General features: G+C 36.0%; 1 protein-coding gene across 5 annotated transcripts in view; it reads right to left on the minus strand.

Annotated features, from left to right (window-relative positions):
• Positions 1-77: 77 nt before the first annotated feature.
• CAPRIN1 (cell cycle associated protein 1) overlaps positions 78-14,620 on the minus strand; it is a 37,123-nt gene continuing 22,580 nt past the window's right edge. For 2 of the 5 annotated variants that reach the window (XM_027115056.1, XM_027115057.1), the window contains 10 exons: positions 14,259-14,414; positions 14,060-14,168; positions 11,811-11,872; positions 11,231-11,341; positions 10,864-11,013; positions 9,756-9,906; positions 5,472-5,666; positions 4,884-4,984; positions 4,413-4,476; positions 78-2,874 (listed from right to left, as the gene is read on the minus strand). In XM_027115056.1, coding sequence (XP_026970857.1) covers positions 2,810-2,874; positions 4,413-4,476; positions 4,884-4,984; positions 5,472-5,666; positions 9,756-9,906; positions 10,864-11,013; positions 11,231-11,341; positions 11,811-11,872; positions 14,060-14,168; positions 14,259-14,414 — 1,164 coding nt within the window. In that variant the 3' untranslated portion in view covers positions 78-2,809. Of the gene's footprint in view, positions 2,875-4,412; positions 4,477-4,883; positions 4,985-5,471; positions 5,667-7,096; positions 7,141-8,807; positions 8,900-9,755; positions 9,907-10,863; positions 11,014-11,230; positions 11,342-11,810; positions 11,873-14,059; positions 14,169-14,258; positions 14,415-14,620 lie in introns of those variants that run through there. The other 3 variants (XR_003434485.1, XR_003434486.1, XM_027115058.1) reach the window with 3 other exon arrangements.

Here is a 14,620-nt window from a genome sequence, read left to right on the forward strand (position 1 = left end):
CTCATGTCTCTAAGTGAAGTCTCCCACATAACAGAGTCATATACATAGGAGACAAAAAAACTGCAGAAGCTAACTGATTAAAAATATTTAACGGATTTCATTTTAATATCAAGATATGATGATCAGAAAAACTTTCATATTCTTTAGGGATATTAGGATCTGAAAAAAAAAAGCCTTAACCAAGGTAATCAATGACACTCTACCTTAAAGCTTTAAAATAGAAGTCTCATTGTCCACATGAGATGACTGATACTGTGCATTTACTTGAAAGTACTTTATATATGGAGTCTTGCTATACCAAGAAGCTACAGGGCCACGTGTGATAATCATTTTCTTTCAACTCTGCTAGAATATGCATTTGCCCAAACAAGGCCTTCTGCAGGTAGGACAAGTATTCACATTTTATACAGAACACCTAGTACCAAGACTCAGATCTTAATGGGACTTTTTAAAAAGTTATCTGCCCCATAATGAGGCACTGCTTTAAAAAATATAGTCTGAATTGAGGCATAAAATTGAGGCATAAAAGCTTTAGATTTAGACTACAATGGTAGAATGCCAAAAAAAAAAAAAGCATAGTATCTCAAAAGGAACAAACGATTCTTTTAAAAACATACATAGAAATAATCAAACTACTAACACCTTTACATATTCACAGCATCTGCACTAATGCATAGAAGTCTGAAACCTAGAAAGCATTTCTCCTCCATCCCATCTCTGAACTGATTCATAGAGATCACTGTATAAATAACTTGCTTCAATTTTGATTTTAAATCTCATGAAATTTTCTACACAGATAGCAAATTTAGTTTTATATATAGGATTGTAAGCATACATCATCTATAGGGATTACCCAGTAAATCACGAATATTTTATCTATCCCCCTAAAATACAGCAAACATATGGTTGTGGTACATCCCAGGCAGATGTCATTTAAAGCACACAAGGGGAGGTGCTAGCAGAAGAAATACTTATTTGCAAAAGTAAACAGATAACCCTTCCAATATGATGTACCACAACCACACATGAGAAAAGAACTTCTTTTATTTTAAAATAAACATTGAAGATTCCCCCCCTTCCCCACCACCCTACAAAACTTCTGAATGTGGAATGTTCAATAGCCTAAACATTTTAGTAGGTTACAAAACCAGCAAATACTCCAGTTGTCTAACGATGAATGTTTGAGAATGGTTTTGTGGGGTTTTTTGTTTTTCTTTTTTTAAAGTAGCTGAGCACCTACTGGAAAAATTCCTTAGCTAAAGGCTGAAGACTAAATTCAATTTCTGCACAGAAAATACCATTAACTTAGTAGCCTTTGCTTAATAGGTGGGATTAATTCTCCATGAAGTCCAAGTGGGATACAACAAGCAGCATTAAGTTCATAGGCACACAAAACTAGTGCTCCAACTGCTAGCACAAATTTCAACATAGTACATAAATTACTAAACTGTCCTCTTCATCAAACTTGGGACTCTCCCTATACATCTATGGGAAGGAATCACCACTTTGAATATAAATACCTCCATGAGAAATGGATAATTCAATTAGGGTTAGACAAAAGATAAGTGCAAGTACTATAGAAATAGCTGCTGGAGATAACCATAAAATTTGGAACACTAACTGCATGGGGTGAACCACATAAGCTGCTAGCTGTTGAACACCAGTGTTTCAAGATACAACTTTTATAAACATGTTTTATTTGTTTGCTTATACCATCAGAACTGAAACTACTGACTGTCGTTTCCCTAAAATAGGGAAATCAATCTAAAACACATACTGGTGCTTTTCAAAAGATAGCAATTTAAAAGGGTGGTAGCAGCAGGCATTTGATATCTTTTTCTTTTAAAAACTTTCAGGCTTCAGGAAAAACATGTGACCAAGGTTGTTACGATTATCCATTAGAGATTTTCATCAGTACCTGTACCAATTTAGGTGACAATACAGCAAGATCCAAGGATTAGTGACAGACAATGTACATCATAAGGAATGATATATAGTACCAATCCTTACAAAAGTCATTGTCAAAGAAACTGTTAAGTGTCCAAAAAGGTATCTAAATATTTCACATTAAGTACAGAAGCGGCCATCCAGATTAGATCCCTTATTTGTTGCATATTTTTCAAAAAGTGCCAATCAAAGCCTAATTTTGCATTTTGGCTTTGTCTTATACAGTATCAGCTGTTAAAAAGCAATTTGCATGTGTTTTCAACCACAGTCGTCTGGCCAGAGAATGAACAGTGCTATGTCAAACCCTAAGGCTGGTAGCCAGCCTTATATGTGTGATTAAGGACCCATGCATAATTTGGTATGCATCTAAATGTTCAGTGCTCCAATTTAACTGGAAAAGCTGTGAAATGCAGTTGTTATGCCAAACCACACTCCATTCCTTCCATCTTCCTTTCAAGGGAAATAGTTTTGTCAATTACCACTGAATAATAGGGCTGATTTGTAGATTTTATCCAAAGTCAAGTCAATCTTGCTTTTTCCAAGCCACTTAAAATAACTATGGAGATACCACCCCGTTAAAGTATATGATGTTTTACTCCTAAGCAAGGGTGAGGAATCTGAGTATCATGTGCAAGACTCAAGATGACGTTTAGGACAGAACATGCAGAGTAAAAATAGTTTCCTTCCATATCCAGGTAATATAAAGCTGACAACTGTAGTCCTGTCTTTATGGGATGAAAACAGTCCCTTTACAATAAGTTTCCTGAAAGGGAGAACAAATAGATAATAACTCTTCTGGTAACATATTATGGTACACTGGCCAGTGTGTTTTTGGCGATTAAACATAATCCTGTGACTCAGATTAATTCACTTGCTGAGTGTTCATTTGCGGCATCCCTCTGTTGGGTCTTGGGGGCCCTCCACGACCTAGAAGACAAAAATGGCATTTGGTTTTTCTTTCAAATATTATTTATTTTGCCTTCAAGCAGATTTTCATCTGAAGTCAAGAAGCATGTGGGCAGCTTGTCACCACATTATTAGGTTTAAGAGGTCAATTCTTCAGTGTTCAAGTTTCACCTGTCCTGGAAGTTGTCATGCGCAAATTTGCTCATGTTCTCTAGCTAAAAGAAGAGTAGAGCTAATGGAGTATTCCACCAGTACTCATTCATTCATTCATTCAACAAGTATTTATTGAGTGCCTACTATGTGCCAGGCACTGTCATCAGGTGTTGGAAATAGATACAGCAGTGAAGACAGACAAGGTACCTGCTCTCATGGAGCTTACATTCTAGTGTACACTCTAGCTTACATTTCAGTAAGTAAGTAACATCATACTATCAAAATTAATAAAAGCACCAGAATGAAAAACAGACCTTATTACCTAAACTGTTAAAAAGAAACTACATAACATTCAAAATTGTATAATGACTTGTAACAGATAAAGTAACTTTTTACATGCTGTTAAAACAGATTTTTAGCTACCAGTCAACTCAACTTTCATAGAATATGCTACAAGGTGAGAAAGAACATAACCCACATTCACATGCAAATATCCTTTGATACTTCAAGTCAGTAATTCTCAAGTGATCCATAAATTTTTTTAAAAATGCACCCTTTTTGCTGGCCAGTTTCTACTAGCATTGAAATCAAAGTACTTTGTAATTCCTCCTTAACATACATTTTATACATGTTATGGCCAATATCTAGAGGAAATCTATTCAATTTTACTTCCCTCCAATCAGAGAACCATTTAGAACTTCAGACCATATGAAACGATACCTCTAATTGTTACACAGATTGACTTCCTACCCAAATAGTAAGTAGTTTTCCTATGGTAATAGACAAAAGCCAAAAACTCTTAAAACCTATAATTTTTAAGTATAGTTCTGTAAGTTAGTTAGGAATTTGGAGGTTTTGTTTCAAAGTCAGAAATAATTTATATCACTAATAATGGTCCAAAAGGCATTGAAATTTCAATTAGTTCTATTACTTCTAAATGGTTCTCTTAATGTAACTATGGCTTATCCGGCCATTAAAGGGTTTCTGGCCCTAAAATATAATATGCATGTTTGAAAAATGAAAGAGGAATAATAAATTTATATAAATGTTTAATCTCATTCCAAAAATGTCTTACAAAAATGTTTTGGTAAGTACTTCCTAAAAACATTTAGCAGGTTTTAGGACCTGAAAAATAATTTGCAGTTGGAAAAACACTTTTTCTGAGGAGGAGAGATGTTCTAGTTTTCAAGACAGTTTATATAGTAACAGGGAAAGTCATTCAAAAAATTAAATTTGGGTTCAAGATAAGTTTTAGAAACAAAGCATTTCATTTAATCCCTAGCAACAAGTCTGGAAATGATAAATGTATTCCTAACATGTAACCTACATGCAGACTATGAACAGCTCTTCCAAGGCCAGAACAGAAGCTCCACTTAGGAGCTAGGATCACCACCACAAAATATTACCTCGTGGGGCTCCCCGTGGTCCACTCTGCCCAGAGCCTCGCTTGAAATTCTGCTGATATCCATCCTAAAAGACAAGCTAGTTAGTACTGAAGAAAAGGCAATTTTTTAATGCTTACCCATCTATCTCTATTCTTACAGTCTAACACTTGTAGAATACAGAATTCTTTATTCTTTTAGACATTTAAATATAGCATTACTACAAGTTATTCTTTAATCGTACTTCTATTCTCAAGATCAATGAGATATATTTCTCAGCTCTTAAAAATCACTGTTTTTACCAGCCTCTATTAAATGAATACCTATATTGAGTGCTAAGAAAAGCAAAAATCATTCTCCATAAGGAAGTATCTTGTACAAGGTACAAAATTAGCCCCAAATTACTTAGTTGCTCAAGTGCATCAAGCAACTACATTAGTCCCTTTCATTTGGGGTATTTAGGTCAGGTTTATATTTTATAACAATTTTACCTACCCGCTGATAGCCAGAGTAGTCCCGGGGAGCACTGAACTGAGACTGTGTATATCCACTGTTTGGAGTGTTAGAGAATGAAGGGCGGTAACCATCATATCCTCCTAAAATTTAGGACAAGAAAAAAAACAACTTTCTTATCTTCAAAGGGAATTTTTACTTTCTCATTACTGACCAAGGGAAAAACTGAAAAATTGTAAGCTATGCTAGTTATTCAAACTAATCTACTATCCTGATCCAATCTGTTTATACATTAACTGCCTTACAGGATAAAATTTTCACCCATCCATGCACATACACAAAAAAAAAATAACAGAAAATCTCCATAAGGTCTGACAATTTATAGAAAGCAATATCCCCTACAGGACAGTGGTAGACATGGGTTTAATACATACAAAAAAACTCAGTTCCAATTTTGCCAATTTAAATGACGGTATCAACACATACTAAAAATGTTTATGTTGTACATAAGAAGCTAATGCAGAGAGATACATATTTTTCCTAAAAATCATATGACATATTTCTATATATTGTACAAGTCAGAAAAGAACATGAACTTGCTTTCTGGGGTTTTTCTGTTTTTGTTTTTACCTCTGAATCCATTAGCAGGTCCCCTGTATCCATTCATCAAGCCTCTAGCACCACGGGAGCCTCCACGAGACACACCACGACTGTTGTAATAGGGCTGACTGCTACGTGGAAATCCAGTGTTCTGCTGGGGAGGCTGCTGGTGGTTACCAGTCACTTGATGGGTCTGGTCCTGGGAACCATGGTAAGTGCCAACCACTATAAAAGAAAAAAATACATACTTACATACATATGTATATACACACACACAGATATACACACACACACACAGCTCATTATAATTTGTCTGATTTCCTACATGCTTTCTGGTTTAAGAAATGTCTTACACAGTTTCCTCAAAGTTTAATTCTGTCTTTAAATTTTCATATTAACAATAGGGAAAACTACACATTAATGAAGTCCCTGTCTTTCTCCTATATTAAGCTAAAGGGAATAAAATTCTGCAACAAATTCCAAACCTTTGAAAGCACACATTGTGTGAGAGCACACAATTCTATCCTTCCAAATGACTTGAAAGGCTATATTATTAAACATCTTCTGAGAGGCATCTGCTTATAGCACAAGAGACCCGCAACAGTCAAAAGATCTTACATACTGAAACACCTACCATCTTGTACCATTTAATTATTTCATTATAAAGCTCCTACTGGTAGTTTTCTTATTCTTTTAAATTTTCCTTGATACTTATTAAAACATACAAAAACATACTCTCCCATAGCTAAGCAGCTATATGCTAGAATACTCAATTACAAAGATAAATCAGCAGAGAGAGGCCTTCAACTTACACCCCACCCTAATACTTGAGTACATTTCAAGTACTTTTAAAGCACAGTCAATTTAGAAGAGAGTTAAATGGTACTCACACGGGCACTCAACCCCCTGGAGTGAAGGGAAGGTTCTAGAAGGTCCACACTATCTTATACCCCCTCCTCCTTCCACAATGGGGAGAAGTCTAAAATCTAGAAACCTTCAAAAATGAAATACCAAGGTACATTTCAGGTATTACCCCAATGTTCATAATTTACAGGGGAGAAAAAACAGTGCTAACAGTATCTTCGGGAGGTGAGGAAGGCATAGACCAAAGGAAGGCCCACACTCCAGGAACAAAAACAGTCAGCAGCCTTTAGTCAGCCCAATTCTCCCGTGTTTGGGCAGAGAGAACAGGTGAGTCTTGAAAATATTTAGCTGAGCTATTTTATAACCTCAAGAAACCCACATTTATTAGTTCTTCAAATGATATTTTGCAATGAAAAAGCTAGGGAATGCCTAGGAACAGAAGGGGTCATGGCTCCTTTTTGAACTATGTAATGGACCAGATACACTATTCACAGTGTGCTCTTTCTACATAAATTACCTTTTACTACATTCCCAAAATTTTAACTTATAAGCAAATATCACAAGTACCAGTAACATTTTCTATCTAAAAAGATTCATTCAGGGAATTCCCTGGTGGTCCAGTGGTTAGGACTCTGCACTTTCACTGCAGGGGGCATGGATTCAGTCCCTGGTGGGGGAACTAAGATCCCACATGCCATGCGCCATGGCCAAAACATAATAAAAATTTTTTAAAAATAAAAAGATTCATTCATATGCAAGTAAAAAGTAGAAGAACTGAATTTTCGACTCACTTTTTATCAATAAGAATTCTATTATGCCTTTTGGTCAAATCTCACTGCAAGAAACTCAAAGTAGAACAATTAAAGGGTGATCTTTATTTAAAAATACCAGAATTCCTATTTGAGTGCATGTAAAGCATAAACACTAGTCCATAAAAAATAGCCAAAGATCCTTGCCAGATCCTTTTTTTTTTTTTTTTTTTTTTTCAGATCCTTTTTTTATGTTGTTCCTGACTAGATACTAATTCAGATTAAAACAAAACTTCTGGAATGATGGGATACACTGCCTTGTTCAACAAATATCAGAATGCCCTCAACCTGCCAGGCCTGGTCCTAGACACAAGGGATGAGTTAGCTGCCAACACATAATCTTTGCCCATAAGGAAGTTTTAATAATGGGAAATAATAAGTAAATAAAATAGACATACAAGTAAAAACATCTATACTGTATCAGGTAATAAGTGATTAAGGAAAACACCAAGTAGAATAAATGAGTGACCAAGTGAGCACATTACATTTGGACAAGGCAATGAAGGAAGGTCTCTGTGAGGTGATATCTGAGCATAGACCTAAAAGTCAAGAAGCAAGCCATGGAAACATCAGTGGAAGAAAGTTTCAGGCAAAAAGAAAAGGAAGTGTAAAGGCCGTGAGAAAGGAAAGAATTTGTGTTTGTGGCTGGTATGGGCACATAAGGAAGAAAATAGGATATACAACCAGAATCAAGGCAGGGGCCAGATCATGGATCTTGTAAACCAAAAGACTTTGGATTTCTTTTCTAAATGTAATTGGCAGTCACTAGGAGGTTCTGAACAGGAGAGAGGCATCTGATTTACATTTTAAAATAATCACTCTGGCTACTGTGTGGAGAACAGACTGGACTAAAATAAGAGTCAAGGGAGACAACTGCAATATTCCAGATAAGAGCTGATGGCTGCCTAGATCAGAGTGGTAGGGTGGAGGTGTCTGAGCAAAGCAGATGGGCCGATTTGATTTTTTACTGAAAATATCTGTAAATGTTATGAAGTTAAGTTTCATAAATAATGTGTATTTTGAAATGGTAACAAAAGTTATCTAGTCCAGTGCTTCACAGTCAATTAGTAATGTCAAGTAGAATATAAGAACAAGATAGCTTGAAATCAACTGGCACAAAGGGCCAAACTAACCAAATCAAATGATATACAGTAATTTTTAATTTCATTACACCATCTGAAAAAAAGGTAAAACAGCAAGCATGTTAGCATAATGTCTAAAGGCACCAAATATATCCGCTCTACAACCAACTTATGAACACAAGCATGCCTCATTTTATTGTGTTTCTCTTTATTGCTCTTCACAGATACTGCATTTTGTTTTGTTTTGTTTTTACAAATTGAAGGTTTGTGGCAACCTTGTGTAGATCAAGTCTATTAGTACCATTTTTCCAATAGCACTTGCTCATTTCATATCTCTGGGTCACATTTTGGTATTTCTTGCAATATTTCAAACTGTTTCATTATTATATTTGTTATGGTGATCTGTAATCAGCGATCTTTGATGTTACTACTATGACTCAGTGAGGTCTCAGAGGATGGTTAGCATTTTTTGACAATAAAGTATTTTTAAATTAAGTCATGTACACTGTTTTTTCAGACATAATGCTATTATTGCACACTTAATACGCTATAGTATAGTGTGAACAGAATTTTTATATGCACTAGGAAACCAAAAATTTCACATGACTCACTTTGAGATATTTGCTTTATTGCAGTGGTCTGGAACCGAACCTGCAATATCCTCAAGGTACGCCTGTACATGGCAATGAATAATTAAAGGAGCCTGAGAACAAGAAGTCCAGTTTTATCATTCAAAAACACAGATAGCATAACTGCCAAATTTCTGTCAGACTGTGGTTGATTCAACCTCTCTGATTAGTGATGCTGAATACTACAGTGATATGTAAGAAAAATCAATGTTGACCCAGGTCTGTCAAGAAATTAGACAATCAGAGATAGTTACTCACATCAGTCAGTCCAGTTACTCACATCAGTCAGTCCAGTAAAATTAAAGTATTAACGCCTATGGTTCTTAATAGGGTTTGCTAGCTTGTTGTGGGATTCCAATTAAATCTCTTAAGAATTAAATAACCAAAGACCTAAAAAAGCTATTTATGTCTTACAAATGTAAGAAATCTAAAATATCTATATCCACATTATTATTGTGATAGGTATGACAACTGGCCAAATTATGACCTTACTTGCCAACAAGGACCTTGTTTCAACCTAGTCCACCAAATGCAGCCACACCAACTCCTTTACTGCTTAATTTTGTATAACCAATTTGCTGCCAGGTATCATGCCAGCAGGCTTCAAATAATTAGCAATTAAGAGCAAAGTTGATCACAATTTGAATAACAAGTTTAATTCCTCTAAAATCACATAATGAAATAAGATAGGATATTATGAAAACTCACTAACCAAGGGAAAATGGGCATAAAGCCTCCAAAAACTGCAATAATTCACATAGAGCAAATATGGGCTTGATTTTACTCAGGATCAGCAATGAAAAATTCATATGGTCTACTACCAAAACAAAAACTCCTGGACACTGCCACTCAAAAGTCCAAACTCTCCTAACACTGTCAATAACTGCACTGCAAAGCAAGTAGTCAAGGAGGTGACACTGGTTTTCCTACCTGTTTGAAGCTGTTCTTGCTGAAGCTCTGTTTGTTCTACTTGGTGAGGCTGACTGGAAAAGCTCTGGTTATAACTGGTTTGGTACTGATTTTGCTGTTTTAAAGTTTCTGGTTCATTAACAGGAGGAACTGGGGCATTCATATTGAACACCTATAAGTAAATAAAGTAAATGATTAGTTCTTCCCTTTATGCTAATCATTTCCCTACTTTTAACATGGCCATGGCAGATCTCAATTCTGGTTTTACCTGAAACGTAAGAAAGACCATTACAGAAGTCTCAGACATCTCTCTCTCTCTCTCTCTCATACACACACATACACACACAAACACACACACACACACCCCTCAGTTCATGCACTTCAATGTCGAAAATACATATATACCATATAGCACTTAAAGCAGAGTATAAATGGGGATTAAAAATCTAAAAAGACATATAATCAGAAGCCTTGGAAATGCTATTATAAATGAGAAATCTTTTTAAAAGATGCAAACCCCTGACAAAATATCACTTACAGAAATTAAAAATCTAAGAACTTTAATTTAAATAGTTATTTTATTTTTATTGATGCTTTCATCAAAAATTAAGCATTTAACTCTGAATTTTCCTGTGAGCACTGTTTTGGCTGTATCCCATCAATCACAGTATTTTCATTATCATTATTTTCTAGAAATTCTGCAATTTAGAGATGCTTACTGAAGAACCAGGGTGAAGTATCAAAATGTCCATTACTTTACTTTGAGATATACTTCAGTAAAATAAAAGATTAAGCAAATATGGCAAAGTGTAAACAGTTGTTAAATCTAGGTAATGATCTATATATATAATAGATGTTATACTAGTCTACTTTTTTCATGTTTACAGTTTTGTTAATCAAATCAAAACGGTGAAACTACAAAACAAGAAGACATGGGCACATAACTCCTAAGACTCAAATTTATCTCTGGGAACAGAAAAAAATGAGAGTCTGTCTTCAATTAAATATACCCTACAGTTAGGGTAGATGCAGACTCAAGCGCAAAGTTAAATAAAGACTTTCTGTTGAGACTCTAGCATGAAGGTAGTACACACCAGGCACTTAATGTTAGTTGGATTAATTTGCTTACCGTTTGCATGGATTGGAATGGAGCTGCATTTACATTGATTCCACTGCTATGTAAAGGTTTGCTTGTCCCAGCCTGGAACACCTGAGGCTGAGAAGCAGCAGGAAGGGATGATGATGCTGTAGTCTGGTCTGTATTTAAAGAGATTGTTGCCTAAACACAAAGTGAATAATCACACTTTAGTAGTAAACTAAGCCAAGTCTACTACCCATACGTATGTTAACAAGCTCAACTATTTTATGAAACAAAAATACTACAGTGCATGCATTGGGTCCAAAACGAAGAGACACTGTATTAACAGTTATTTACCTCCACCCAATTCATGTATAATTGCCTCATCAAGTTTACATGACCTGGTAACAGAACTTGCCTGAATCTGGTCAATTGGTTCCTTTTGTGGTCGTTGCTCAGTAGCATGAGAAGGCTGGTACAAGGGTTGAGATGCTGTATATCCCTCACTTGTAGATGAAACCAAAGGAACCTACAAAGAAGTAAAGAAATCAAAGCTTCATTCTGTTATAAACCACCTTTAATACATACAGGGTTAAGAAACAGATATGATAAAGAGACTATAAAACCTAACAACTGCAAGAATATATATATTATTAAAGCTCAAAGTTAAATAAACCCTAGTCCAGTTATGAAGCTCCCCACAAATGTAGATAACATCTACACTAAGTTTTAAAATTATGAAATCTAAAATCTCAGTTCAAAATTAAAAACCTTCTTCCTTCATTATAATTATAAAACACAAGGATTAACAAAAAAATTTTTTTAGTTCATCAAAAGAAAAATAAATGTAAAGATGGAAATAAAGGCCGATAGCTAGCTACCCATGCCAGACTTGCACACTTATCAAATTCCTACCTGGTTTTCATAAACTAACTAAGAAAGAGACCCAAGAAGTGATTAAAAACAAAAAGCTGTAAAAATATTTATATCACTCTTACCTGTGTAGCTTCTGGTTGTACAGAAACTTGATTAGGTTGAGCAAGTCTAGATTCAGAATGAACTGCAAAATTGATCAAACGATACTATCATACAAAATCAAATTTCTTCAGAAATGTCTAAATACATTTACTTGCTCTTTAAAGTCAATTTTCTATAGCCAAATCCTATATAAACTTTTCAACAATCATGAAAATAAATGGGGAAGTATAGGCAGGATTTTAGCTTTCAAGTGAGCATTTTCAATTAATTGATAGTCACTGTAAGTCAACTGGCACAATGGCCTCCACTTTGTTTTGCAAAGTGTTAGTGAGACAGTACTAATGAAGAGGTGTAGAGCAGAATGGTAAGAATCAATGCTAATGTTACCCACAAAGAGCCTTTTAAAGCAGTAACCATAAAGCAGCATTACTCTTACTCAAAACTTTTAGATAATATTCAGTAACATTTTAACATTATCAACTTTCAATACAATTTCAAATGTTGCCACTGGAAAAAATAAAAACATACCTTTAAAAAGCCTATATTCAACTCAATGTGCATATTTTTGCCAACTCTCACCATCCTTCCACTACACTCCCAAATCACCGTTAGATAATAAAAAATACAGTATCTTTCGTTAGCCATTTAGAAATCGTCCGTTTTCACTGGAGAGTCTAGCGAACTCAGCCTTACCTGAACATCTAAACAGCTTTACAGGTTACATCAGTGCTGCATGTGTTGACTAGCGCAGCTAAGAAAACTATGTATTTTCTTCCTCTGGTAGAGCTCAAAAAATGAACACTGATCTGTTTTCTACTCTTGGTAGAGAGATATGAGCTCCCTTTACTTTAGAGAAATCCTAACTACCTTAACCATATTAACTGTGTTCATTAAACATGCTATTACCAGCAACTCCTTTTATGACACTTAAGATTAACAACATTAGGGCTTCCATGGTGGCGCAGTGGTTGAGAGTCCGCCTGCCGATGTAGAGGACACGGGTTCGTGCCCCGGTCTGGGAAGATCCCACATGCCGCGGAGCGGCTGGGCCCGTGAGCCATGGCCACTGGGCCTGCGCGTCGGAGCCTGTGCTCCGCAACGGGAGAGGCCACAACAGTGAGAGGCCCGCGTACCGCAAAAAAAAAAAAAAAAAAAGATTAACAACATTAAATGTGTTACTTTACATGGTTCCACTTTTATGCCCTTAATGCTGACATGCTGTAGGAAAAAAACAAGACTCAAAATTACTTAAGCTTAAGCACTTAAGCTGATACAAAGGCACCAACCATATTTAGTATGCTGCTGTTTCAAATAATGGTGTAAGACTAGTAAGAGTTTGAAACTTACTATCTCTTCCACTTTCCTCTTGAGCATTCCCTTACCCACTCCACTATTTTTTACCGACTCCATCTCATTTTTTATTTAAGTAATAAAATGTTCAGAAATTCTCCTAAAAAGCTGCAATCATCCTTCAGAGAAAGACACCTGTTAATACTAGATTTATTCTTAGATTAATTTTGAAATTTAAATAGCCAAGCAAAATTTCATTTATACACAAAAACAAGCAAAACAGGTCTACAGTTTTACAAGTTAGGAAGTGGTTACTAATGGGGCAAGGAGAGAGGTAACTACTGACTAAAAGGGAACACAAGTAGCCTTCTGGGGTACTGGTAAAGTTCCACTTTTGGGTGCTAGCGTGTTCAAGTTTGTGAAAACTCACTGTGCTATAAATTTGCTTGTACTTTTCTGTATGTCTGTATGCCAATAAAGTTACAAAAAAAAAAATCCACCACCACCACCAATGATGGAACTACAGATATTATTCATATTACAGGAAAAAACAGTAACATTTCTCATCGAATTAAAAGATACAGAGACTTCCCTGGTGCTCCAGTGGGTAGGACTCCACGCTCCCAATGCAGGGGGCCCAGGTTCGGTCCCTGGTCGGGGAGCTGGATCCCGCACACATGCCGCAACTGGGAGTCCGCATGCCGCAACTAAGAAGCCCGCATGCCACAACTAAAAAAAAAAAAAGGATCCCGCATGCCACAGCGAAGATCCCGCGTGCCACAACTAAGACCCGGCGCAGCCAAAGTAAACAAACAAACAAATAAATAAATATTATAAAATAAATAAATAAAAATAAAAGATACAAGATCTAAAAGTTAAGCATTAAAAAGAAAAAAATATTAATTTTCATAAACTTTACAAAACCTGAAAGCGTTGGCTCTATACTTTCTTTCTCACATAAACATGTATCATTACTAACCTGGAGGGCAAACCAGCTGGGGTATGTCCATGTTCTGTGCTGGATTCATAGGCTGCGCAGATACAATGGCAGGATCAAGGGTCTGGTTTTCAAAATCCAGCATTGAATCCTACAAGTTTAGGTAGAATGTAATGGAATTAAGTTAAATAATGTAAACGCTTAACCCTTCTGTCATAGTGTTTGACTAAATAGCACCTACCTGTATGAAATTATAGGGCCCCTGCATTTGCGCCATAAGGTCCTGTACTCGCTGTCTTCTCACGAGGGGATCTGCCTGAGCCACTGGGGTCAAAGAGTGGGGCTCTGGTACTGAAGGAGATGCAGCCTGAGGTTGCTGCTGGAGTGAATTTACCACCTAAAATGGGAGAGAAGGAGAGGGGACTGGGTTGGTAGAATGACAGAGCTCCACTCATTATCATCATGACTGGTCCCCAAATTACATACACCACCTACACTGTAAACAGAATAGCAGACTGGAATGTATTCAACCTGACCAAATTATGCCAAATTTAACACTCTGATCAATGCTATCACTTCTATAGTGTTCCCAATTCCACAGGG

The sequence above is a fragment of the Aethalodelphis obliquidens genome, unplaced genomic scaffold (genome assembly GCF_003676395.1).
Source record: "Aethalodelphis obliquidens isolate GAN/ISIS:26980383/991018 unplaced genomic scaffold, ASM367639v1 scaffold14, whole genome shotgun sequence".
NCBI classification, from domain to species: Eukaryota; Metazoa; Chordata; class Mammalia; order Artiodactyla; family Delphinidae; genus Aethalodelphis; species Aethalodelphis obliquidens.